The sequence below is a fragment of the Osmerus eperlanus genome, chromosome 11 (genome assembly GCF_963692335.1).
Source record: "Osmerus eperlanus chromosome 11, fOsmEpe2.1, whole genome shotgun sequence".
Lineage (NCBI taxonomy): Eukaryota > Metazoa > Chordata > Actinopteri > Osmeriformes > Osmeridae > Osmerus > Osmerus eperlanus.
In genome coordinates, this window is record NC_085028.1 from 15,525,673 (window position 1) to 15,551,911 (window position 26,239).

The 26,239-nt window shown below is 47.0% G+C and overlaps 4 protein-coding genes across 5 annotated transcripts; 3 read left to right on the forward strand and 1 right to left on the reverse strand.

Moving 5' to 3' along the window:
* Positions 1–334: 334 nt before the first annotated feature.
* On the forward strand, positions 335–3,775 carry lamtor1 (late endosomal/lysosomal adaptor, MAPK and MTOR activator 1). Its single transcript, XM_062472939.1, has 5 exons — positions 335–614; positions 1,454–1,599; positions 1,679–1,756; positions 1,863–1,986; positions 2,270–3,775. The coding sequence occupies exons 1-5, from the start codon at positions 573–575 to the stop codon at positions 2,360–2,362; spliced, it is 483 nt and encodes a 160-aa protein (XP_062328923.1). The 5' UTR covers positions 335–572; the 3' UTR covers positions 2,363–3,775.
* On the reverse strand, positions 3,050–6,774 carry lrrc51 (leucine rich repeat containing 51). The gene is made up of 4 exons (XM_062472938.1): positions 6,367–6,774; positions 6,042–6,247; positions 5,748–5,896; positions 3,050–4,159 (listed from the first exon to the last, which is right to left on the reverse strand). The coding sequence occupies exons 1-4, from the start codon at positions 6,416–6,418 to the stop codon at positions 4,027–4,029; spliced, it is 540 nt and encodes a 179-aa protein (XP_062328922.1). The 5' UTR covers positions 6,419–6,774; the 3' UTR covers positions 3,050–4,026.
* An 855-nt stretch (positions 6,775–7,629) lies between these two features.
* Positions 7,630–18,738, forward strand: numa1 (nuclear mitotic apparatus protein 1). 2 transcript variants are annotated; one of them, XM_062473829.1, is made up of 24 exons: positions 7,630–7,681; positions 7,813–7,898; positions 8,008–8,084; positions 8,172–8,260; positions 8,352–8,426; positions 8,512–8,602; positions 8,705–8,834; positions 9,079–9,215; positions 9,317–9,428; positions 9,507–9,624; positions 9,712–9,852; positions 10,276–10,389; positions 10,501–14,775; positions 14,894–15,103; positions 15,330–15,487; positions 15,590–15,727; positions 15,833–15,968; positions 16,264–16,489; positions 16,582–16,718; positions 16,917–17,189; positions 17,300–17,398; positions 17,491–17,817; positions 17,929–17,961; positions 18,258–18,738. In XM_062473829.1, the coding sequence occupies exons 1-23, from the start codon at positions 7,640–7,642 to the stop codon at positions 17,959–17,961; spliced, it is 7,224 nt and encodes a 2,407-aa protein (XP_062329813.1). In that variant the 5' UTR covers positions 7,630–7,639; the 3' UTR covers positions 18,258–18,738. The 2 variants fall into 2 exon arrangements, with proteins under 2 accessions (XP_062329813.1, XP_062329814.1); XM_062473830.1 differs by lacking the exon at positions 17,929–17,961 and having other exon boundaries at positions 18,260–18,738.
* A 31-nt stretch (positions 18,739–18,769) lies between these two features.
* On the forward strand, positions 18,770–26,087 carry nlrc3l (NLR family, CARD domain containing 3-like). Its single transcript, XM_062473831.1, has 13 exons — positions 18,770–18,970; positions 19,197–19,240; positions 19,452–19,613; positions 19,724–19,825; positions 19,951–20,140; positions 21,156–21,303; positions 21,444–21,536; positions 21,730–22,082; positions 22,339–22,548; positions 23,906–24,081; positions 24,200–24,476; positions 24,606–24,818; positions 25,065–26,087. The coding sequence occupies exons 2-13, from the start codon at positions 19,209–19,211 to the stop codon at positions 25,434–25,436; spliced, it is 2,328 nt and encodes a 775-aa protein (XP_062329815.1). The 5' UTR covers positions 18,770–18,970; positions 19,197–19,208; the 3' UTR covers positions 25,437–26,087.
* Positions 26,088–26,239: the final 152 nt, after the last annotated feature.

Sequence of the window (26,239 nt, forward strand, 5' to 3'; positions counted from 1 at the left end):
CCGAGCCAACTCACACACAAGAGTAGTCAAAACTTGGAGGAGAGCCATGACAAATCAATGCATTTTTAAAGATATGTGGTTACGGTCGAGTATGATTTCATTTCATAATTTAATTCAAATTGTTTTCACACCCATCATAGTCAAATTCCTAGTTAAAAAATGTATCTTTTAAAGAGCCGTTCGGGAGCCAAAAGAGCCGGCTCTTTTTGGTGAGCTGAGCCATACGAGCCGGCTCACGAAAAAGAGCCGGAATGCCCATCACTACAACCTAAAAGTGTTTCCAGGTCACGTGTTTAGTGTACGTGCAGTTCCGTTCTGGATTCACTTACGCCGGAAGTCAAGTTGTGTTATTGCTCAGCTCCAGTGTGCCCGTCATGTGATAGTTGTACAAGGAGTAGCTGACAGTAGCAATCAAGCTACCAGAAGAAACCAAACCAAGGAAAGAAGTTGGATTTTGATCCACAAGGGCCGATAAGTGGTCGGTTTCTCTTTTAAACCGTTTTTTTGCGAAGAGAAGCTGGAGATAGGGGTCGCATAGTTTGGCACAACGCCGAACGCCCTGAGAGGACGACATGGGTTGCTGTTACAGCAGCGAGAACGAGACCACAGAGCAGGTAAGTAGCCGCTAGCCGATTAGCTTTTAACAATTATGTATTCGTAATCGTATTTGTGTCGATATTGAAGATACCCAAGTGCTCCATATTCAGCTATTTTTCTAGTATCGTCGTAGGCAGTGTCAAAATCAGTTCTGGTGGTTTTGGCGTTTGAGTATATGAAGATAGCGAAATTTGTCACACAACAAGTGCTAATAAGATACCATGCCTAGCCGAGCTCCCTGCTCGCCACCCAAACATGTATTTAATATCTAGGTATCTGTGTGTCGGAATATGTGTGTCCAGAATGAGTAATCCATGCCCCTACTGCACTGCATGAGATTACATTGACCAAGATTCACGTAGCGTCGCATATCCAACATAATCAATTGCTGATAAGCCAGTTGACTAGCTAACAACAGCCAGACACTGCGTTTTAAATTGGCATAGTCACATGTTCACTTTGGACTACAGTCCTGACCAATCAACTTTGCAGTTGTTGTCATATGATCAACAACTTTTCATACTGTTGCGAGGAGGGTGGCCAACACAAGGAGTCAGCTTTACTTCTGGAAAATGTTTGTCTTGTTAAAGAACACTTATGTTTGTCTCGGATAATGACTGATGATGTCTGAAATCAGACTTGGTTTGTTTGGTGCTGGTGAAATGCACAATACGTACATGATCAGGTGTATTACATTGCCTTTACTTTAGCACCTATGCTACACGGTGTAGCCTACAGAGAATTATTGATGGCTAACACCTTCTGATCGATATGAGGAAAGACAAAGGAACCGGGGAGTTGTGCCTATGGATGTCTGGGGTCATATTTGGTGATATTTCTATTTCCTGTTCCTCAGGATCCGGATGAGCGTAAGCCGTTGATTCCACACCCGAACCCTGACAGCAAGCCCCTCAATGGCACAGAATGGAACCCTGCCAGTGTTCCGTCAGCACGAACAGACGAACAGGCACTCCTGACTTCCATCCTTCACAAGACAGCTCTGTAAGACTCACACAGATGCAAACTGCAAGCAACGTTCCACTGACTGACTATGCTAACTGTTTTGCCCTGTTCCTTTCAGAAACATCATTGATGTGTCGGCTGCAGACTCCCAAGGCATGGAGCAACATGAGTATATGGATAAAGCGCGGCAATACAGGTGTGTTAGGTTGTGGTCAGTCACAGGTATATAATATTAGATGTTTTGATTTGTGACTGTGTCTAGTCTGGGCTTAACGTGTTCTTTGTGCTTGTCTTGTTTTCAGTACAAAGCTGGCTGTGTTCAACAGTAGTCTCTCTCAGAAGAAGCCCCAGCTACTCCCGTCCCTCACCAGCCAGCCCCACCAAGTGCTCGCTAGTGATCTAGTGCCATACTCAGATGTGGAACAGGTAAAAGACACGCGCCGTCAATTTACGATTCACACTTACATTTACATTTAGTCATTTAGCAGACGCTCTTATCCAGAGCGACTTACAGTAAGTACAGGGACATTCCCCCGAGGCAAGTAGGGTGAAGTGCCTTGCCCAAGGACACAACTTAATTTTTTGCACGGCCGGGAATCGAACCGGCAATCTTTTGATTACTAGCCCGATTCCCTAACCGCTCCCTATATACGGTTGTTGGCTTCACACGCTGTGGTTTACCTCAATATTATATCTATTTGTTTTGCAGGTGTCCAAGATTGCAGCATATGCTTTCAGTGCAATCTCTCAAATCAAGGTTGACGCGAAAGAAGATCTTGTGGTTCAGTTTGCTATCCCCTGAATCTGTGACACGGCCTCGACATGGCGCCCCGCTTCCACTCTCGCTTTGTCGCCTCTTCGCATCCCCAGGTCCATCATGCATACATACACCTCAACCCCTGTGCTACTTGGTAATGTTACTAACAGCTACAGCTCAGGACAAAACTGATAATGGTCAAGTCTCAAATGATACCCTATACATACACATATAGCTGAACCAAGACTGCGGTCACCATGGTGTGATGAGCGATGAGAACCATGAACCCCCCTCTGAGAAAGAACCCCCCCTCACACACACATTTAGAATCACCTCTGGAAAACCATAATTTTTTCATGTTTAAGACTTGTCCAGATATTTTACAATTTTTTCCAATCATAGTAAAAAAACAACAACAAAAACACAGTATTTTTACGTTTTTGTTTTGAGAAATGAGCTGCCAGGCGTTACCTAATTGATTTGCACGATAGCTGGCATGGTCTGTTGTGTACTTACTGATGTGTAGGTAGACAGGGATTCTTTGCTCTTCTCCAGAGGGCACTTGCCACCATAATGGAAGATTTGCATCCAGACCTAGCATACATTATTCTAATTCATCCAGAACAGACACGCATATAAAGAGCGCAGTTACATTCAGTGTGTGTGTGTGTGTGTGGGGGGGCGTTAGGTTAAATGCCTGAGTTTACGAGGAGAAATTCTTTCTTTTTGCAGTTCCATAGCTCAAATAAATGTACTAGCTGGCGGTTCTTCAATTTGTATCTTTAACAGATTCATTAAGGAAGGGGGCAGGATACGGATGAGGGGCTTGTAAATGTATGTCAATGCCTTTGTACATAATTGTGTGATTCCCTCAGAAGCAGGAAATAGATTGTATGAAGCTCCCCTTAGTTGAGAGTTGGTTGGTCAGAATGGGCTGAGGCATCACTGGGGTTGTGCAAGTAGCCAAGCAGTTTTTCCAGTCACTAAAACACCTCAAACACAAAGGTGGAAGACTTTTAATTTAAAAAATCAACAGATTGTAATAAGTAATCTTTTATTTGTTGGTGTGAAAGCAGTAACTAATGGCCATAACAGCAGTTTGAGAGATCAACATTAATATGATTATCCCTCTGCAGGGTAAAGGAGCTCTTGTGATTATTTATTTCTGTTTTAAGTGTATTTATCCTCTTTGTGGGGAGGGTACAAGTGTGTGTGGTGAGAGACTTGCCTCTTTGAGGTCTTTAAAGGGATGATCTGCTAGGCTGTGATTTTTTTTTTTTTATATTAATTTGGGCTTTTTGCTGTGTGCTCATAGTTTTTTGTTTTGTTCTGTTACTTCAAACATTTACTACTACCTGGATTACTTTGTACATTTTTAGGCTAGTACCAAAAAGTTTCAACATGTGTTAATCCATTTTCCCAATTTATTGATTAATGCATTAAAGACTTTCAACAATACATTTTGGTTTGTGTGATCCTGAATTTGAGATGAGAGAGAGAAACTGAAGTGAAAGTAGTAGTTCTGGTTATCTGCAGTTCTGTAATGAAACAAAAACTGCACACATCTACTAGCTTCACCACAACAAAGGCGAAAATAAAATTCATCAAACAAAATGTACATGATACTTTATTTAAAAGCTTCCCAGCTTGAGTTTGGGATCAAGGAACTTCTTGCTCAAGTTCTCTCGCTGCCTTTCCATGGATACAGGTCAGGTTCCCTTCCTACCGCTTTTGCCACGGTTGCCAGGGCGCTGCCAGACTTGAGCCAGTGTTCTCTCCTGGCATGTTATAGCACTGAAGTCAAACTTTTTCAATTGAGGCAGAACTGCAATCACATACCTCCTAACAGACAAAGACACGTGATACAATATTATGGCATGACTCTAATGTACAATAATACATGTGTTAGGCAGATGCCTCTTAACCCTAAGTAGTATTCAGAGGTGTATAACCGTACTTTCATTTAAGACAGAGCCTGGGTACTGTTCATGTGTAAATGGTGTTGCTAGGCAGACAGCAACACTGTAACTGGACCCTGATCTCTGCTCCTTTTAAGCACCTGTCAGAAATCTAAACAGCTGCGAGCTAGCTCAGCACCGGTTACACATAGCACACACATACAGCTCTCAGATGGTGCACTCTCAAAACCCTTTGAGGCTGAGGACAGGATGAGCTATGGGTGTCTGACAGGGTCCAGTTCACTTCTACCCGACATATTGGATGATCACATACAGTTAGGTCCATAAATATTTGGACATTGACACAATTTTCATCATTTTGGCTCTGAATACCACCACAATGGATTTGAAATGAAACAATCAAGATGTGCTTTAAGTGCAGACTTTCAGCTTTAATTTCAGGGTATTTACATCCAAATCAGGTGAACGGTGTAGGAATTACAACACATTTTATATGTGCCCCCCCCTTTTTAAGGGACCAAAAATAATTGGACAAACTAACAATCATAAAGTCTGGAACCCATAGACATCACCAGACGCTGGGTTTCGTCCCTGGTGATGCTCTGCCAGGCCTCTACTGCAACTGTCTTCAGTTCCTGCTTGTTCTTGGGGCATTTTCCCTTCAGTTTTGTCTTTAGCAAGTGAAATGCATGCTCAATTGGATTTAGGTCAGGTGATTGACTTGGCCATTGCAGAACATTCCACTTCTTTGCCTTAAAAAACGCTTTGGTTGCTTTCGCAGTATGCTTCGGGTCATTGTCCATCTGCACTGTGAAGCGCCGTCCTATGAGTTCTGAAGCATTTGGCTGAATCTGAGCAGATAATATTGCCAGAAACACTTCAGAATTCATCCTACTGCTTTTGTACCAAACAGTTGATTTGGCCACACCTAATGTTTTTGCTATCTCTCTGATAGGTTTGTTTTGATTTTTCAGCCTAACGATGGCTTGCTTCACTGATGGTGACAGCTCTTTGGACTTCATATTGAGAGTTGACAGCAACAGATTCCAAACACAAATACCATACTTGAAATGAACTCTAGACCTTTTATTTTATCTGCTCCTTGTCAATGAAATAACGAACTCCCATGAGGGAATAACATACACCTGGCCATGGAACAGCTGAGCAGCCAATTGTCCAATTATTTTTGGTCCCTTAAAAAAAGGGGGGGGGGGCACATATAAAATGTATTGTAATTCCTACACCGTTCACCTGATTTGGATGTAAATACCCTGAAATTAAAGCTGAAAGTCTGCACTTAAAGCACATCTTGATTGTTTCATTTCAAATCCATTGTGGTGGTATACAGAGCCAAAATGATGAAAATTGTGTCAATGTCCAAATATTTATGGACCTAACTGTATAAATAGATGCTACAGAAGGAAAAGATTAAGCATCGCTAGGCCTATGATACAGTGCCATTCACACCAGGTGCAGGGGGGGGGGGGGGGGGGGTTATTTGTGTGTCGTACCTGTAGCCTTTCTCGTTTTCTACAGAGTTCCCATGCATGGTGAGTGTGTGCAGGAAGGGCAGGGCTCCTAGTTTGTCCACCTCTGAAAGGTTACAGATGCTGTTACCATGGAGATACAACACCCGCAGCTCTGGAAGCTCACAAAGGACCTGAGAGACAGTTTCATTTGATAGTTTAATGATTTAATCATTTAAAAAAACACACACTGAGCATAAAGTTGACGGTTGGTGACAGTTGGTAGTAACCCGATATGATATGGACTACTAGGCCTACACCATGACGACGAAGACTCACTGCGTTTATGTGTGATATGTCGTTGAAGGAGAGGTCCAGCCAGGACAGCAAAGCTGGTTCAGAGAAGTAGTGTTTGACAGTTTCACAAAGGCCACTCAGCTCGGTGAGGAAGTTGTTGTTGAGACGTAGCGAACGGCTGCAGAACTTATTCTCCGAGTTCTTTCTCACTGGCCGCAGTCCGTGATTGGGCTCCTCGTTCAGTGCATCTTAGAGAAAAAGTGAGAGAAAGTAAACGTTGAGAGACAGGCAGATCGAGAGTGAGAAAGGCGAACGTGATTAGCAGTAAACTGTTGGCGGAACAGTCACATTTGAATTAAATATTTACCTGCCACTGAACTAAGGCTTTTGAATGAAAAATCCACCGGAGCTCCATACATTTTTCAGGCTTTTGAAAGTAAAACAAGTCTTATAGTAGACTTATAGACTTAAGTCTTATATAGATATTCTAAGAACCTACATGAATTTATTAACGTTAGCAGATCATTAGCTATATATAATGCACAACAACTTGAAATAAGCTTCTCCCATCGCCCTGCTGGTTAGAAAGAAACTTAGGATTCAACAAAAGTTTCCACATTAGCCATTCAATTTGCTAACAGGCAGCATCCTATTGAGATAAAGCTGCAAAATATAACTATCACTATCATCTATAACTATGAACAATATATTGACTGGTATACACGTTGCAAAAACATATTTATAGGAATTTAGTCAGGTAAACGTGGCGCAGAAAGCTTTGTTTACATAGAGAGCTCACACTGTTTTTGGAACTACACACTCCAACAAAACCTGTTTCCAAGGTGACGGGGGTGGGAAATGTAGTTTGTTGTTTACTTTTAATTGTCCTTAATGTGTGGTTTTACACCAAATCAACCTGTTAAATACCTCCAACCTTTGTAATAAAATGTTTATACATACAATATGTTGATTTATATGAAGTGCAAAGGCACAAATAACACGTACATAATCAGGAAAACTGTATCCAAGAACTACAGTGACTGTGTATTGGCAAGAGCCCGTCTACGTCCGCCCGTCCCTTAGTCAACTTCCGGTACAATCACCAATCAAAGCTATGCAGCTTCAGTTGCGCCGAAATTTAAAAGAAGGACGGGTCGAAGAATACGAAAGGGTCAAGCTTTGTAAGTTAGCTCTCTTTGGACGATTACTTTTTCGGGCTGACAGGCAAGTTCAGTTTATTTTCTAAATATGCTCTGAGTCTAGCTATCTATAAATGTTTCCTAATGGTGCACATTTTCATAGAAGGTTTAAATAAAATAGTTTCTGCACGTTAGAGAGTGACTGCAAACATTTGAAACAAGTCAAGTTTTCTGACTACACGCCTCGGTTCTGGATAACTAGCCTAGCAGACACTGTTAATGACTAAGCGTAGCCTGGTACTGAACTGTATCCTCCTTGCTTGTTTTTTATTTATAGTTTGTAGATTTTAGGTCGACTGTTAATGTAATTGGTAGCTAGTAGCTTAGTTAGTTTGTGCCAGTCACATCTAGTTAGCTAGCGAAATATTGTGTCTATTTGAGTCTTTTAGCTCTACAACTTTGCTTACCATCTCGCTTGCACATCTAGCTAACGTTCGTGAAATGTCCATCAACAAACTGAAAGAAGAGGCGATTTTGGAATGGGTAAGATGGCAAATTTAAAAACTAGTTAGCGCTAGCAAATATTAGCACTACCTGTTGGAGAAAACGGTGCATACTTGACAATTGTTTTGTTACTGAGTAATGAGTACAACAACTCGCACTGATCCAAACAGGTCAACAGCATGAAGTTGGATCTGCCAGTTTTTAGGATCATCGATTTACAAGACGGACTTTTACTGATGAGAATTGTGCATAAATTGTAAGTTGAAACAGATTTCCTTAACCAGCAGATGTTGTTTTGTTTGTTAATTTGACCATTAGACCTGGTGACCTGTATGTCATTATCTCTCCTGCTGTCTCAATCTCAGAAAAAAAGAAGAACCCCCTGAGAGCATTCTGGAGCTGCCTGAAGACAGGTTCCAGTTAATCGCTGACTTCTTGCAAAGTAAATCAACTTTTACTGATAAGGAATGTCCAGGAACATCACAAAGTACACCCAAACTATATGATTTTAATCACTTCTATCTATTAGGAGAATGCAGATATCTTGCAAGCCAGGGAACTCTGGTCAACTGGGAAAACCTTTTACAAGGAATAAACCTTGAGGTGGAATTGTCAAAGGTGTGTCATGCACATCGAAAAATCATATGGGATGTCAGTTCGCTGTCTAATTGTATGTTAAAATGTCTCACTTTTCCTGTTGTGTTTTTAGGTTGTTTTGTTGCTGCTGTTCCAGGCTTCTATGAAAGGCTCTCAAAGTCTCAATGTTCTGGAGTATAGAATTGAGGTAGGAGGATTCCTGATCCATGTGATGCACAATCCATAAACCAATAGAGAACAGTAGTGATTTGTTTTTCTTCCCTTGACTTTAGCTTGAACTTGCATCCATGCTTCGCTTTGTAATGGATAGTGAGAGTGAAATCAGCATAAGCAATTGCCTGGAAAAATACCTGAAAAAGGAATGTAAGTTGTGAAATATATTTTTCCTTCATGAATATTAATGGTTTACGTGGCTTTCCAAATAAAAATAAAATAAACTGTTTCCCATGGCTCTCTAACCTTCAGCGGTGGTGTCCAAGCTTGTGAGGAGTGACAGTTCCACTGCCTCCTTCACAGACGACGAGTCACCTGTCTTCCAGCGCTCCCAGAGTGTGCAATTCCTGGAGCTCAACACTGTCGCCACCTCTTCTGTGAGGTAGCATTAACTTGACATGCATGCCTGGACATCCTCATTTCTCTCAGGGATCAATTAAGTTCCTAATTATTTAGAATACCTTATCTGACAAATCGAATAGCTTACAGCTTGTTGAGAATTTGGACCAATTATGTAATGTACTTTGACATCTGTTATATAATTTTTGAAAGAATCTAGCTTTAGAGTAGGATAGCTTTGCATCTGTGCTTAATAAAGACACACATCCTCCTCCTTTTCTCCGAAGCTCTCCTCTGCAAGATATCATGAGAACTCCTCAGTTCCAGCGGAGGATGCGGATAAAGGAGCTGGCCCAAGAGAGGGAGATGAGGGACGAGTTGGAAAGAGAGCTGGCCAACTACAAAGCCACTATCCAACAGAGAGGTATCAGTCCAAGATCACTCTCCTGTAAAAACCTTCAGCTTTTTGTTTCAGAAGAACTTCTCAAATGTTCTTGCTCTTCTGACACACTTGTGTTCTTCCAGAGACTCAGATCCACCAGCTTCAGCATCGTTTGGAGAGACTGCAGAGGGAGCAAGCAGAGCTGGAGGAGGGTCCTAGAGCAGAGCTGGAAGAACTGCAAACCAAGAACCAGCGGTAGGGTGAATAGAGCCTGTGTGTTCTTCAAAGTTCAGTCTCTGTAACTGTATCTGGTAAACAGAGTGTCTCTCACAGGCTGCAGTCTCGTCTCCACGAGGTTCTAAAACAGAACCAAGATCTGAAGACCACCTCCTCTCACATGGAACGCAAGGTGGACGAGCTCACAGAGGAGAACGGGACTCTCTCTGTCCAGGTGATGACTGAAAACCAGTTGTGTGTGTGTTGGTGTACAGAGTATAAGGGCTTTTGGTGAACGTGTGTGTGTGTGCGCACCTGTCAGGTGGGAGAGGTGTGTTCTCGGCTGATCAGAGCAGAGACTGAGGTTGGGAGGGTGACAGAGACACAGGCGTCAGCTCAGGAGAAATGGAGGAGCAGAAACGGACAGCTTACGGCGGAACTCAGGCATGCGACTGCAGAGAAGGTAAATGGGTCTCGACCTTAAAGGCAGGGTCTGGAAGTTTGGCGAACCTAGCAATTTTGGCTTGAATTTGAAAGAATTCACACCTAAATATCCCACCCCCTCCCTTCAAAGACACTCCCCCAAAACACATGACTTCTGCCGGGAGGTAGGTAGGTAGACAAGTAGCCTGACCAATTTGCTCCATCATTAAGTTCAGTCCAAACTAAATGATGGTGATTATTACAATCCTGCTACGCTCACAGATATCAGATTGATGTCAAACCTGTATGTTTCTCAGGATGTGAAGTTTATTTAATCAAATATGACAAAAGAGCATCTCAAGATTTCCCCCCCCAAATAGAAGTGTACATTATACAAAATACATGTTGGTGTTGCTTCCTGACAAGTGATATCATGACGACCTGTGTAATCTGTTCCCTTCAGGAGTGTTTGAATGAAAAACTTGAGATCCTTCAAAGTAAGATCCAGTCTCTGGAAGATGAGCTCAGTCAAGCCTTGGCCCAGGAGAAAGGGGAGAGCATGGGACCCATAATGGAGGTAAGCAGAGGCATCACAAATGTATTACTTCTGAGTCTGTCCCCTGTCTGATAGCAGATGTTATGAATATTGACAGTTTTTTACTTAAAACAAATGGCCTTTTCTTCACAGTGGGAGCAGCTAAGACAGGAGCTGGTTGCTGCCACTCTCAGACACACTGAGCTGGAGGTCACCATCTCCAGTCTGGAGGGGCAGATCCAACAGACCAAGGCCCAGCATGCAGAAGAGAAGACCCAGCTTCAGTCAGAGAGCCAGCTTCTCCAGGAGGTTGTGTCTGACCTCCAGGGGACCCTGAGTGCTCTCAAGGCTGAAAAAGAAGCTCTTCAACTGGCCTTGAAGGAACAGAGCGACTCTCTGAACGCCCAGCTCCAGAGCCTGAGCCAAGAGTTGGACCGCCTTACCACTGCCATTCAGCAGAAGGAGAAGGAGGTGCAGGCACTAAGAGAAGAGGTTCAGGAGGAGAGGAGGAAGGGAGGGGAGCTGAGCCTAGCCTTAGAGAAACAGGGGAGAGGGGCCAGGGAAGAGATTCAGGGTTTGAAGGTCCAGGTGGAGACCATGGAAACATCTCTCAAGGGGGCCGAGGATGAGATCCAGGCCAGGGAAGGGCAACTGGTGAGGTATCAGAATGAGAGCTCGGCACAGAAAGAGCTGCTGCGAGAGGAGATCCAGAGTCTGAGGGTTCACATGCACAGCATGGAGGAGTCCCTGAGGAAAGCCGAGCAGGACATGAGGGCTAAGGAGGAGCAGCTCACAAGCAACCAACAAGAGAACACCAAACAAGCGGACATGTTGCAGGAATGTGTGGCCTCTACCAAGGAGGAGGTTGAAAGACTAAAGGAAGCACAGAGTGAGAAAGAGGTTCTCCTCCTCCAGGCCACAGAGAAGATGGAGGCCCTCCAGGCAGAGATCTCTAGTGTCTCGTCCCTCTCTGCAGATAAAGACATGCAGCTCAGCAGCCTGAGAGAGGAAGTAGCAAACCAGAGCAAATCACTGAGGAGCACTGTGCAGGAGGTGCAGGCCAAGGAGGAGCTGCTTGCCAAGTTGCAGGAGGAGAACATCCAACAGAAGGAGGTGCTGCAACAGGAGATCCAGTGCCTGAAGGTCCAGGTGGAGAACATGGGTGACTCCCTTAGGAGGGCTGAGGAGGAGATCCAGACCAAGGAGGAGCAGCTGGCTAGGAGCCAGGAGGAGTTTGTCCACCAGAAAGAGGAGTTTCAGGATCATGTGGCTTCCAATGAAAAGGAGGTGAAGAGCATAAAGGAGGAGGTGCAGGCTAAGGAAGAACAGATGGAAGCATTGAAACTGGAGATCTGTTCCCAGAAAGGCATGCTGCAGGAGGAGATCCAGTGCCTGAAGGTCCAGATGGAGAACATGGTAACTTCTCTCAGTAAAGCTGAAGAGGACATCCAAGCCAAAAAGGAGCAGCTGGCTAAGAAAGAGCAGGAGCATATCCAACAAAAGGAGGTGCTACAGAGCCATGTGGCTGCCACAGAGGATGAGGTGAGAGAACTGAAGCTGGCTCAGAGTGAGAAGGAGGTTCTCCTCCTCCAGGCCACAGAGAAGATGGAGGCCCTCCAGGCAGAGATCTCTACCGTCTCGTCCCTCTCTGCAGATAAAGACCTGCAGCTCAGCAGTCTGCGAGAGGAAGTAGCAAACCAGAGCAACTCACTGAGGAGCACTGTGCAGGAGGTGCAGGCCAAGGAGGAGCTGCTTGCCAAGTTGCAGGAGGAGAACATCCAACAGAAAGAGGTGCTGCAACAGGAGATCCAGTGCCTGAAGGTCCAGGTGGAGAGCATGGGTGACTCCCTTAGGAGGGCTGAGAAGGAGATCCAAACCAAGGAGGAGCAGCTGGCTAGGAGCCAGGAGGAGAGTGCCCATCAGGTGGAGGCTCTCCAGGGGGTGATCCAGGGTCTGAAATGCCAGGTGGACAGTGTAGAGGCTTCACTGACAAAGGCCAGTGATGAGCTGCAGCAAAGAGAAGAACTGCTGGCTAGCTTGCAGAATGACAGTGCCCGGCAGGAAGAACTGCTTCAGGCAGAGATTCAGAGCCTGACTGTACAGGTGGGCAGCATGAGTGCCTCTCTTCAGAAAGCCTTGGAGGACACCAAGGCCAAAGAGGAGCAGCTCGCTATGCAACAGCAAGAGAGCACCCAGCTAAAGGAGGCATTGCAGGAGAAGCTGTCCACGTCTGCTGAGGAAGTGCATAGGCTGAAACAGGAAGTCAAGACCAAGGAGGAGCTTCTAGAAATACTGAATAAAGACAACTCGGCTCAGATTGTGCTGCAAGAGGAGATCCTGTCTGTCAAAGAACAAATTGGGAACCTGAATGCCACTTTGAGAAAGGCTGAGGTGGAGATAAGCACCAAAGAGGAACAGCTGGCCAAGACCAAACAGGATAGTGCCCAACAGTTGGAGATGCTGCAAAACCTCTTGTCTACTACTGAGGGAGAGGTGGGAAGGTGGAAGCTGGCTAAGAGTGAGAAAGAGGTTCTCCTCCTCCAGGCCACAGAGAAGATGGAGGCCCTCCAGGCAGAGATCTCTACCGTCTCGTCCCTCTCTGCAGATAAAGACCTGCAGCTCAGCACCCTGCAAGAGGAAGTAGCAAACCAGAGCAACTCACTGAGGAGCACTGTGCAGGAGGTGCAGGCCAAGGAGGAGCTGCTTGCCAAGTTGCAGGAGGAGAACATCCAACAGAAGGAGGTGCTGCAACAGGAGATCCAGTGCCTGAAAGTCCAGGTGGAGAGCATGGGTGACTCCCTTAGGAGGGCTGAGGAGGAGATCCAGACCAAGGAGGAGCAGCTGGCTAGGAGCCAGGAGGAGTTTGTCCACCAGAAAGAGGAGTTTCAGGATCATGTGGCTTCCAATGAAAAGGAGGTGCAGAGCATGCAGGAGGAGGTGCAGGCTAAGGAAGAACAGTTGGAAGCATTGAAACTGGAGATCTGTTCCCAGAAAGGCATGCTGCAGGAGGAGATCCAGTGCCTGAAGGTCCAGATGGAGAACATGGTAACTTCTCTCAGTAAAGCTGAAGAGGACATCCAAGCCAAAAAGGAGCAGCTGGCTAAGAAAGAGCAGGAGCATATCCAACAAAAGGAGGTGCTACAGAGCCATGTGGCTGCCACAGAGGATGAGGTGAGAGAACTGAAGCTGGCTCAGAGTGAGAAGGAGGTTCTCCTCCTCCAGGCCACAGAGAAGATGGAGGCCCTCCAGGCAGAGATCTCTACCGTCTCGTCCCTCTCTGCAGATAAAGACCTGCAGCTCAGCAGTCTGCGAGAGGAAGTAGCAAACCAGAGCAACTCACTGAGGAGCACTGTGCAGGAGGTGCAGGCCAAGGAGGAGCTGCTTGCCAAGTTGCAGGAGGAGAACATCCAACAGAAGGAGGTGCTGCAACAGGAGATCCAGTGCCTGAAGGTCCAGGTGGAGAGCATGGGTGACTCCCTTAGGAGGGCTGAGGAGGAGATCCAGACCAAGGAGGAGCAGCTGGCTAGGAGCCAGGAGGAGTTTGTCCACCAGAAAGAGGAGTTTCAGGATCATCTGGCTTCCAATGAAAAGGAGGTGCAGAGCATGAAGGAGGAGGTACAGGCTAAAGAAGAACAGTTGGAAGCATTGAAACTGGAGATCTGTTCCCAGAAAGGCATGCTGCAGGAGGAGATCCAGTGCCTGAAGGTCCAGGTGGAGAGTACGGGTGACTCCCTTAGGAGGGCTGAGGAGGAGATCCAGACCAAGGAGGAGCTCATAGCCAAGCAGCAGCAGGAAAGGTCCCAGCAACAGAAGGTGTTGGAGGACCACGTGTCGGCCTCTGAGGAGGAGATAAAGAATCTGAGGCTTGATGTCCGGGCCAAGGAGGAGCTATTGGATAGCTGGCAGAAGGAGGAAGCTCAACAGCAGGTCAAGATCCAGGGCCTGAAGGTTGACATGGAGAGCAAGGACAACTCCATCAGGAAGGCCAATCAGGAGATCCAAGCTAAGGAAGAGGAACTTTCCAAGCAAAACCAATTTGACACCCAACAGAGGGAGTTCCTGCAGGGGAAGTTATCTGCTTCTGAGGAGGAGGTGAGGAGGCTGAAAGAGGACATTCAAACCAAAGAGGAGCTACTGGCCAGGCAGCAGCAGGAGGTGCTGCAGCAGGAGCTGGCAGCCAAGGAGGTGAACCTCAAGGAAAAAGATTTTGTCCTTCATGAGAAGGAAGCTCTGGAAGCCAGGGTCCTCCAGGCTGAAGGGGTTCAGAAGGAGCTGGAGAGGCAGCTTGAGGTGTTGCACCTAGAGAAGGAGAGCTTTGCTGCAGCCAAACAGGCTATGGAGAGGGAGGGTCGCGCTTCCCATACGCTGGAGGAGGTACTGCAGAGGGAGATGGCTTCTCTGCGCTCGGTTGAACACTACAAGGCACAGGTAGGCCATCAGCCCAACTGCATCAGACACACACAGACGTCTCTCTCTTAGCTACACGTTTGCCACACACACACACACACACACACATGGCAAACGGACGGTCTTGTGGCATTGACAGATGGAGAAGGCCAAGGCCCACTACGATGGGAAGAAGCTTCAGCTGCAGGAGAGCCAGGGCCAGGTGCAGGAACTCCAGCGCTGCCTGGAGGTCAAAGAGCTTGAGTTCAAGGCCGTGTCTCAGGAAATGATGCTGCTGAATATGGACCTGGATAAGTTTCGGAGCAATGAAAGGCTGCTTAGTAATCAAGTCGCCAGTCTGGAGGCACAGGTACTGTATTTATGCACACACGTACGTATGTACAAGCTGTTGGTCTTACATTTAGTCATTTAGCAGACGCTCTTATCCAGAGCGACTTACAGTAAGTACAGGGACATTCACCCGAGGCAAGTAGGGTGACACCCCATACATACACACTAAAATGTGTGTATATGTGATTTTTGTGAAAGTTATTATATTATTTATTAATTTATTATATGTATATTGTTTTTAACAGCTGGCATTTGCTGACCGTAACTTGCGTGAGCAGGGCAGGTATCGGGGGGGTTTGGAGAGTAACGAGGCGGAGCCCCAGAAGATCCACACCCACACGCAACAAGACAAAAGCAACGACAGTCTCGATTACAGCTTGGATGACTCGCTTAACACCACGCGGTAATCTTGACCATTCACCTCCACTATACCTGAATCACTTTGTGGGATTGAACTCCCTCTTAAGACCCAGGCCAGTGTTTAACTTCAGATCTGCCCGTACAGGAAACCATCGTTTCCGGAGGAGTCCAGCACACCTATGGTCCGTAGCTCAGAGCGCCTGGCCTCGAAGCGCCGAGCTCTACAAGGGGAATCCCTGGAGACCCTTTACTTCACCCCCATGAACTCCCGCCAGCAAAACAGGTAAGTTCATCTCTCTGAAGGTCCATATGCAACTCTGGTTATTGCACAAGCACCTCCTCTGAATAAGACGTTAACATAATGTCTGTGTGTGTGTGTGGATACTAGGACCAGAACAGACAGTAGGCTTGAGGGCAGCATCACCTCTCTAGCGGAGCTGGCTCTGGATTCAGCCCGTAAACCGCCCACCTCCTCAGCCAGACGCCGAAGAACCACCCAGGTTATTAACATCACCATGAGCAAGGTAGATGGAGCATGTGTCTCACGCTCTAAGCAGGGAATGCTTAGAGTATGAGACACACATTTTACATTTACATTTAGCAGACGCTCTTATCCAGAGCGACTTACAGTAAGTACAGGGACATTCTCCCCGAGGCAAGTAGGGTGAAGTGCCTTGCCCAAAGACACAACGTCATCGAACCAACAACCTTCTGATTTAATAGCCCGACTCCCTAACTGCTCAGCCATCTGACAACATCTCTGATGTTTTCGCTAGTGGCAAGTCCTCTGACTCCTCTCCCTCCCTCTGTGACATGTAGAAAACTCCAGGCCGTGAGGAAGCAGTGACAGACGAAGACAACGGGATGTTCTTCACCCTGCCGGCTGCTCGCTCCCATCCCAACCTGACACGCTCGCAGGCTTCTCGCCCTGTCTCCGTGGAGATCTTCAGCACGCCAGGAAAAGCAGGCTTTGGCTCCAGCGACCAGCTCCTGAGCCTTCCGGGATACAGGCGAAGCACTGCCCACAGCATGCCCCCTCCACGGAGTGAGTTGGATGCACACCCCACCAACAAAGGGTGCAGGGTTTCGGTTGATAGGGGCTCAGTTATCTAAATAATGTGCTGTGTGTGTTTGCAGGCACCAGCACGTTCTGTGTCGGGGCAGATAATGAGCCTGAGCAGGCGGGTGATGACTGGATGCGGATTGCGGAGCTGCAGGCCAGAAACAAGGCGTGTCTGCCCCATCTCAAGAGCAGCTACCCCCTGGAGGTCAAGGTACGGAGTACTCAAATCAAAATGTATTTGTATAGTCCTTTTTTACAAGCAGTGAGTACTCACACACACGTTATGTCACAGACACACAGTTGCCGTTCTGTAAGATTGGCGTGCGTCTGTCAGCTGCATTTGCTCTCGCTGAGAGGTGCTGTAGTCTCTGTGGACATCTCCATTGAAGCCTGGCTTCTGTTCCCCCAGCCCGTCGCCACTCCAGCCTTCACCCTCACGGATGACGACCTGCGCATGGGTGACCCCACAGAGACCATCCGCAGGGCCTCCATGATGCCCGGCCAGATCCTGGACTCTGTCTCCTCACACCGCCTCTCCATGATGCCCGGCCAGATCGGGGCGGGTGTCAGCTCTCACCGCCTCTCTCTGGCGCCCAAAGCCAGTGGATCCCACATCAGCCAAACCCACGGCCGAGCCAATGGCAAACGGTCGGCTGACCAGCTACAGACCCTCTCGCCGCAGGTGGGCAGAGAACAGGGATGGAAGGGCAGCTAGAATACACCATGTAGACATGGTGTGGTTGAAATCTGAGCTTTTTTGAAGGTCTTCCCTGCTTTTCTCGTCTTTCTCAGTCTAAGCGCCAGGCCAGCTGTTTCCCTCGTCCCTTGACCCCCAAAGATAAAAACCGGGTGGTGTCCTCCAGCACCCTTAAAAGCCAGCCGCTCAGTCCGGTGAGTGCCCGGATCGTTCACACTTCGACATCGTAAACGTCCCTCGTCTCCTGTCCTTAAGTCCTTCCTCTCTCCTCTCCACCCCCACGCAGGCTAACAGGAGAGAGTCAACAATGTTCACCATCGAGAACACTCCACAGAAGGCCTCCAGGAACCTCCTGCAGCGGGGCATGAACAAGCTGCGGAGCTCGACCAGGAAGTCTCCTGGGAACTCCTCCAGGAAGTCTCCTGGGAACTCCTCCAGGAAGTCTCCTGGGCAAGTTGCTCGTAGGGGGTCCCCCAGGAAGCAGGTGGGGGCGCCCCGGGTCGGAACAACCAGACCCGCCGTCAAGTCTCCTCAGGTGGGAGCTGGGGAGAAGAGGAGATCCCCTCGCACCAGCAGGAACACGGCCCCTAATCTAACCTCTAGCGCTCGTAAGGTAAGCCAACACACATGCAGTAACTGACAAGTAATCCTAGATGGATTGGACACCCATATCAGAGTTATCTTGACTCTTAACTTCTGAGTTATATTGTGTGTGTGTGTTCAGGACCTTGCTGTTTCCGGAGCATCTGGTCATTAAAAGGTCTTTACTTGTCATTTTATTCAAACAGATTGGTCTTCAGGGGCTCTTGCTTTACACACAATCTTTTGTTTACCTTATGATTGAGAGAACCATGATGGAAGTCTCTTTATTTATTTATTGAACTACACTTTTTCCCTCCATTATATCTAGTGGTGTGTATGCATGTGATGTATTTGTGTTTATTAATATCATACTGCACAGAACAATGAGGTATGTGGTGTCTTTTTCCAGAAGTGGGACTGATGTAGTGGACTGTTGTCTGATGAATCACTGATTTCCTTTGTTTCTCCCTTAGATGATGAACTTCAGGATGAAGGTGTGAAGAACAATCACTGATAATATGTGCACATGATACTACTATGTGCACATGGTATATAATTTACATACAATCCACATTATTTTCTTTTAAGAATCCAATCTTATTTCTCATTATGTGCAATTTGGATACAGTGATTTGCATATTGCATACTTTTTTGCATACTTTTTTTGTAAAAGGTTTGTCTAAAAGGCTTCCTGTCTCTTGGTATGTTTAATCATATTTCAATCGCACTTATAGACATCTACATCCCATATGTAGAATTACTTTATCTTATGGTTTAAGGAGCACTAGGTTGGGTCTCAGTAAGACATAGATGCTGCCAATGTCATTTTTATGTGTTTGTGTGTAGACGTTTTACTTATTTTTCTCTTTCTTTCCTTTTTTAAAGCTTGTATTAATGACATTTTAATTTCTTGATTATGTAATATATACATGTTCTTACTGGGCTTTAAATAAATAAAAAAATATATATAATGGATGCGTATCCGTATAATATTTTGATTAAATCCAAGTTTGCACCGAGTGGGAAAATTAGGACACTCTAAATAACCTGTTATGGAGCCACCTAGTGCTCAAGCGGTTTCAAATCAACCAGTTACCTACTATTTATTCTTCCTGAAACTGAAAGTATAGACCGACATTTTAAATGCGGAAATAGAATCGCCAAGAACGAGGTAAGAACGTGTTGTGGAGTGTCATGTATGAAATCGTACGAAAACAAGATTATTTTTTAAGTAAAGATTGCATAGTATAACTACATTGACGCGCACATCCAGCTCATGCATTCAGGTGGCCCAGTGTTTACTAGAAGCGCGAGGGAAGAAGCCGTCTTGCTCAAAATTGATCCGAACTTGACGACAGATTTTAATGGTGAAATTGTGTTTCCGCCTTCTAAAAGAAAGGGGAGGAATAGGTGTCAGAGGCCATGGACTCGGACTCGGACACAGAGGTTAAAAGGTGATTCATATCGTTTACAGATCTGAAAGACAAGTAGTTAAATGGCCTTTTCTGTCTAAAAATTACAAAACATAATCACACAGGAGCGGGGTGAAACGTAAATGAGGGTGTTTGCGGCAACCATTTTTGTCAGTTTATTCAGACCCAAGTTGTCACATACAGCTGGATATCTGCTTAACTTCTCACACACCACGTTTTGGTCTCTTTCAAGGATCCTCAGTGTGAGGAAGGATTATGGTCATGAGCGACCAGAAGCCCCTCCCTCTAGTTATGGCTCAATGAAGAGTGACGAAGAGGAGGAGGAAGACATCACAGAAACAACCGAGTCACTGGCCAGACCTGAGATACCAGAATCAATCTTTGGCACCACATTGTACTTTTCTTTTCGAATACATAGCACCACAAAGAGTTATGAACAAATGTAATCGGTAATGGAAATGTTTTCACATGCCAAGAAGGCATTAACGCTGGTCTGTTTCCCAGGTTACAGCTGAACCGTTCAGACTCACCAGAGACCCTTCACACCGAGTTCACCCAGCAACAGTCCCTCTCTGCCAGAAAACATGGAGCGTATATCACTGACAGGTAACACACCTGCATGGGTAACTAACGCCAATAGAGAATGAAGATAAGGCGCGGCTTACCTCCAAAGCTTTGGACAGGAAGCTTGATGTCTCCCTGTGTCCCTCCGCCTGTCCTTCTGTCTGCAGTAAATCGGAAGATGGTTTGGAGGTGGTGGAGGAGGGGGCAGATGAGGAAGACTGGGACGGTTGCCCCCCAGACTCCCCAGAGCCCCCACCCATCGAGGAGCCCGAGGACCAATCAGTGAGTGATGAGCAGAGTGAAGACTCACGGCTGGGCCAGCTTCACCCTGAGCTCGACCTCCCGTACATATTTAAGGTGAGTTTGAAAACAGATTCTCTCATGGTGTGAAGGAAGGGAGTCAGATGGCTGAGCGGTGAGGGAGTCAGGCTCGTAATCTGAAGGTTGCAAGTTCGATTCCCAGCCGTGCCAAATGATGTTGTGTCCTTGGCAAGGCACTTCACCCTACTTGCCTCGGGGGGAATGTCCCTGTACTTACTGCTCTGGATAAGAGCGTCTGCTAAATCAGTGGTTCTCAATCCTGGTCCTCGGGTCCCCCTGCCCTGCATGTTTTAGATGTTACCCTGCTCCAACACACCTGATTCAAATGAATGGTCGTTATCCAAGCCTGATAACGACCATTCATTTGATCCAATCCTCTCCAATACCACTGTGCTAAATGACTAAATGTAAATGTTAATGTGAAGCAGGGATTCCCAAACTGTGGGCCGCGGCTATCCGTCGGGTTATCGCGATGGTTATCGGTTATCGCCGCGGTTATCGGTCAATGAAAAAAAGCGAGAAGCTGCACCATCTGAGTGTAGGGTTAAGAGAGGATATTTTGACCTTCTTTTCTGGTTATTAAAAGTCATGTTTCTGACTTCAGCTGAAGTTGTAGACCTGGCCTTTCCCAGTCTGGACATACTTATCACTGTCGTGTGCATATAGCCATATTTAACGTTATGTTGTATGGAACTATAGGAATGGTTGTAATTATGCAGGTTACCTCTCTTTGTGTACCTCTCAGTGTGTGCTTTGTGTACTTTGGCTTTTTTGATCTCTCAAAAACAATAGCCTGTTTGTCTTCCCGTGGTGTTGTTAAACGTGTGATCAGCTCAAATTAATTGAACGGATGTGGCGGAGGGCCCCCAAAACTATTTGACCTCTGCAAGAGGGCTGCAAAGTGGAAAAAGTTGGGAATTACTGGTGTAAAATGTACACAAACGAAGGCCATATACAATTCTGTATTGCGAGTCAGTGTGTGTGTGTATGTTTGAGAGAGAGCAAGCGATTGCATTGAAAGGATTCTCTCTCTCTTTCGGTGGGTCTCCAGGCCATACAGAAAGCCTTGTCTCAGCTGACAGACGCTGAGATGTACCAGTACAAGCGCAGCCTGTGTTGGCGTGACCGGCCCTTCAAACTGGAGCAGCTGGAGGAGTGTGACACCCTGGACGTGGTGGACAAGATCATCGAGGCATATGGTACAAATGACTTCCGACACCACGCTGTATAACTCCACATCCTCGTGGAGGTCCATTTCCAGGGCTAACGTTCTACTTTGTGGACTCAGTAACATCCCCTGTTCATCCTGTCTAATGCTCCTGGTGTTTTGGTTGGACAGGGAGGGGTGAGGGGTTGGAGCTAGCCATACAAACCATGCACGATATCCGAAAGCCTGAATTGGCAGAAGAGCTGACCAAGACATGCAAAAGAGGTAAGAGAAGCTGTCCCAGCAGTGAAAGGAGCAGGTAGGATGGTCTCACTCCATGGGTAGAATCAATCTGATGTGTCTTCTCTGTCATTTCTCCTGTTCCTTTTACTCGCCCTCTCCTCTCCCTCTCTCCCCGCTTGTCATCTTCTGGTCAACTTTCCTTGTCAAATCTTTCTGCCCTCCCTCATCACTAAAGCGCTGGTCCAGTTGTCTGTGAAGGTTGTGCTGAAGAGGAAACACAGCGTCATCCACGAGGGCATCCCAAAGGCCGGCCAGCAAGTCAACCTCCGCAAAGTGTACACCGAGCCCCAGATATCCTCCTGTGGCCATGGTGGTATCAGCCCGTTTCATGAGTTCCCTGGCATGCCCCCGCCCCCTGTCCCCCAAGTGGCCTGCCCCGATACGTTTGTCAGAGGGAATGATATATTCCGCACCCCTCCTGGGAGCGGTGCTATAAGGACTGCCCTGACCACAGGGATCCCTGGGATAGGCCTAACGGTCGCCGTGCAGAAGTTCATTATGGACTGGTGCAAAGAGCTAGCCAATAGGGTGAGTAATATCTCTCTAGGGAAGGCCATGATAATATATTTACAGTATGATGTGTATCTTGTGTCATTACAATTACAATATGTGTGTTGCCGGTTTGATTCCCGGCTGTGCCGAATGACGTTGTGTCCTTGGGCAAGGCACTTCACCCTACTTGCCTCAGGGGGGAATGTCCCTGTACCTACTGTAAGTCGCTCTGGATAAGAGCGTCTGCTAAATGACTAAATGTAAAATGTAATGTAAATGTCCCTTTCATTAGGACATCCAGTTCATCTTCAAAATCAACTTCCGGGAGTTGAGGGTGAAAAAGACTCATCACATGAAGCCTGGGCAAACTGTGTCCTTCACCGAAATTCTAACCTACTACTACCACGACTTGAACAACACTAATTTACTGGCACAACCTGACTTCAAGGCTCTATTCATACTGGAGGGAATGGACCTCTACCAATCCCCACTGGACTTCAAGGTACGCTCTTAGTCACTCACAACTAAATACACTCTGTTACACCCTAACTCTGATGCTGTGGCTAGGGAGAAATAGAACGTAAATGTAGGAATACCCGGAAGATTGTGGTAATTGTGAGAGGAGGGATTGGACTCAGTTAAACTCACAAAAACATGTACCTTTTAAACGGATTAAGTATTATAAAAGTATTATAAGGAAGCAAATGTACGATAAGGACATCAAACAGGATGCACCAGGTTGGGGCCTAACCGAGGGTAGGAGAAGGGTCATGAGAGCAGTGTGTCACAAAGAAATATTAAAGACCCGGCACTTTCCTACACCTCTAACCTGATCCTATTATATCTAAACCCTGATAACTAAACCAACATCTACAGAAAAAGGGGTAACCCCCGCTCGCTTATAACCCTTGAATCTAAGGGTATTTAGATTCAAGGTTATCTGGATGATGATGTGTATACCCATGGGTATTCTTACCCAGCCCTTCTCTGATAGTGAGTGGAAAAACGGAACAAACCAAAAGGCAAATGGGGGTCAAAGCTTTGGACTTGATACTGAAAACCTGTCTCACCCAGAAGATGGAACCAAACAGGTTCCAGGGCGAAAACTAAAACCGCACACCACTGACACACACGAGTGGTGGACGCGACATGCGCACGTCTCCCGTTCACTGCCTTCACAAGCCGTGGCCGACCCCAGCACCTTCCACACACACACACACACCTCTCTCTGACTCTCCCTCTCCTCTGCACCTTCCACACACACACACACACCTCTCTCTGACTCTCCCTCTCCTCTGCACCTTCTACACACACACACACACACACACACACCTCTCTCTGACTCTCCCTCTCCTCTGCACCTTCTACACACACACACACACACACCTCTCTCTGACTCTCCCTCTCCTCTGCACCTTCTACACACACACACACACACCCCTCTCTCTGACTCTCCCTCTCCTCTGCACCTTCTACACACACACACACACACACACACACACACACACACCCCTCTCTCTGACTCCCTCTCCTCTGCACCTTCCACACACACACACACACACACACCTCTCTCTGACTCTCCCTCTCCTCTGCACCTTCTACACACACACACACACACACACACACACACACACACACACCCCTCTCTCTGACTCCCTCTCCTCTGCACCTTCCACACACACACACACACACACACCTCTCTCTGACTCTCCCTCTCCTCTGCACCTTCTACACACACACACACACACACACACACACACACACACACACACACACACACCCCTCTCTCTGACTCCCTCTCCTCTGCACCTTCCACACACACACCTCTCTGACTCTCCCTCTCCTCTGTTCCCCTCCAGGCCACTCCTGTTGTGTCTGATATCACTGAGTCGGTCTCATTAGACTCCCTGTTGGTGAACCTGATCCGAGGGTCTCTGATGCCCTCCTCCCTGGTCTGGGTCACTGGCAGGCGTGCCGCCACCTCTCAGATACCTACAGAGTACCTACACAAGGTGTACGAGATACAGGGCTACAGGTAGGGGGTGTGTGAGTGTGTGTGTGTGGGGCGGGGGGGGGGGGGGGGGGGGTGCATTAGCAACGAATGGCCTAAACCAGTGTGGTGTTGAAGTGCTTTTCATCCATCCCTCGTCCAGTAATGAGTTGAAGGAGGAGTTCCTGACCAAACGCTACACAGACAAGGAACTAGCTGCTCAGATCATCAGCCATATGAAGCTCTTGCCCTCGCTGCACGACCTGTGCCAGATGCCCTTCATGTGCTGGATGGTCTCCATGATCTTCGAGAGGGGATTCCAGAACGAAGACGACTACGGAGACAAGCCCCCTAAGCTGACACCCTTCTATGTTCACTACGTGATCGTTCAGACCAATCGCAGGCTGGAGAAATACTACGATGCCCCGCAAAACCACCAGGTTCTGATTGGTCGCTTTGATCATTACAAGTGCCAGCGGTGGCAATGATTTATTTGTGACTGTCCTTTTTCTATTTTTCCCCTCTGTCTCTCTCTTTTTTTGTTGTTGTTGGTTTTCTGTTTTTCTCAGACCTGGCAGGAGACAGACAGAGAGTTCTTGAAAAAGGTGGGCAAGATGGCTTTTAAGCTCCTGGAGAAGGGTCGCCCTGTGTTCCACGAGGAGGACATGAAGGATTACTCTCTGACCTTGGAGGAGGTGGCTGTGTACTCTGGCATCGTGACCGAGTTGCCACCAGAGTCGAACAAGAGGCGGACATTCAGTTTCATACACTACACCTTCCAGGTAGCAACCCCCTCTCTGAAACGACAGAAACTGGTCTTGCTTGTGCTGCCTGCTGAGCATGTTTGCTTCAAGCACGTGATGTCATTGCATTCTTGCTTGCTTAAAAATATTCTGATTTATGTCGGGGTCAGTTTGTGACGGTTTGTTGCTTCATTCATTGCTTATGGATTATTTCTGAATCAGAATATGACAGTTTGAATAAATTCTTGCCCCCCCTGTAAACTGTAATTGTGATGTCATCCTCAGGAGTTCATGGCAGCCCTCTATGTGTTCATGAACTTCCGCGCGGAGGGGAAGAATGTGCTAGACCAGTCCCGCATCATCTCCCGCCTCGTCAAGGACCGCTCCATGGTGGACCTGCTCCGCAGCGCCGTCGACCGAACCCTGAGTGCGCCTTTCGGCCGATACGAGATGTTCCTGCGCTTCCTGTGCGGCATGGCCCAGAGGATCAACAGCAGAGACATGCTGCGGGGGGTCTTCTTCGAGCACGACACCCCTCTGGTGAAGGGGCTGGAGGAGGCGGCCAGGCTGCTGCGGAAGAGGATGGAAAGCGCAGAGCCCGAGAGACAGGCCAACCTGGAGGAGTGCTTCAGAGAGCTGACACAGTCTGATGACTGAACTGACCAGGGGAGGACTTCCTGTGGCGCATGGCTCAGACCCCTACACATGCCCCTACACATGCCCCTACACATGCCCCTACACATGCCCCTACACATGCCCCTACACATGCGTATCCTCTTAACATTTTTACAGTAAGTACAGGGACATTCTCCCCGAGGCAAGTAGGGTGAAGTGCCTTGCCCAAGGACACAACGTCATTTGGCAGAGCCGGGAATCGAACCGGTAACCTTCAGATTACTAGCCCGACTCCCTAACCGCTCAGCCACCTGACTCTCCTGTTATGCTGAAACCTGGAGACACAAAGCCCCGACTCCAAACCACACACTGTCACTATGTGAAGGCTGAGACACGGTGTTGACCTACACTAGTTTTATAGACCAACATAGAGGAATACGATTTTAAGTGTTATTTGGGGGAGTGGCTGTGTCATAATTATAAGGCTTGAATCTTGTGAGTACATGAGGATCAACCCGTTTTAGTGATTGAAGTGTGAATGCAATCAATGATCTATAAAAGTAATAAATGTACTTGAGTGGTGAACTGGGCTCGTAACTTACCTTTTTCCTCACTGTCCCAGTACCGTCCCGAAGTGCAAAATGAACTGTCCCAAACTGAACTTGACCTGTCTCAAAAATGTTAATTCTTGTGTTTTTTTTTACTCTACTGAAAGTGGTTGAACGGCCGACAACAAGACCCACATGGCTAATGTAACGAAAGAAAGAAAACCACCAAGCATCATTTTTATTTATGAAATGGGTAAACTGTTGATTTTCTTTATCTAGAACCTCATGGAGGATAAC

What these genes read in the sequence shown, in the direction of transcription:
- lamtor1 (XM_062472939.1), top strand. Translation starts at nt 573, where the DNA reads ATGGGTTGCTGTTACAGCAGCGAGAACGAGACCACAGAGCAG. An exon ending in GATAAAGCGCGGCAATACAG is followed by an intron (nt 1,757 to 1,862) that starts GTGTGTTAGGTT and finishes TCTTGTTTTCAG; the next exon opens with TACAAAGCTGGCTGTGTTCA. An exon ending in CATACTCAGATGTGGAACAG is followed by an intron (nt 1,987 to 2,269) that starts GTAAAAGACACG and finishes TTTGTTTTGCAG; the next exon opens with GTGTCCAAGATTGCAGCATA.
- lrrc51 (XM_062472938.1), bottom strand. Translation starts at nt 6,418, where the DNA reads ATGTATGGAGCTCCGGTGGATTTTTCATTCAAAAGCCTTAGTTCAGTG. An exon ending in ACATATCACACATAAACGCA is followed by an intron (nt 5,897 to 6,041) that starts GTGAGTCTTCGT and finishes ACTGTCTCTCAG; the next exon opens with GTCCTTTGTGAGCTTCCAGA. An exon ending in GAAAACGAGAAAGGCTACAG is followed by an intron (nt 4,160 to 5,747) that starts GTACGACACACA and finishes TTTGTCTGTTAG; the next exon opens with GAGGTATGTGATTGCAGTTC.
- numa1 (XM_062473829.1), top strand. Translation starts at nt 7,640, where the DNA reads ATGTCCATCAACAAACTGAAAGAAGAGGCGATTTTGGAATGG. An exon ending in GTCGCCACCTCTTCTGTGAG is followed by an intron (nt 8,835 to 9,078) that starts GTAGCATTAACT and finishes TTTTCTCCGAAG; the next exon opens with CTCTCCTCTGCAAGATATCA. An exon ending in CAGCATGCCCCCTCCACGGA is followed by an intron (nt 16,490 to 16,581) that starts GTGAGTTGGATG and finishes GTGTGTTTGCAG; the next exon opens with GCACCAGCACGTTCTGTGTC.
- nlrc3l (XM_062473831.1), top strand. Translation starts at nt 19,209, where the DNA reads ATGGACTCGGACTCGGACACAGAGGTTAAAAG. An exon ending in CAAGATCATCGAGGCATATG is followed by an intron (nt 21,304 to 21,443) that starts GTACAAATGACT and finishes TTGGTTGGACAG; the next exon opens with GGAGGGGTGAGGGGTTGGAG. An exon ending in GCAAAGAGCTAGCCAATAGG is followed by an intron (nt 22,083 to 22,338) that starts GTGAGTAATATC and finishes CCCTTTCATTAG; the next exon opens with GACATCCAGTTCATCTTCAA.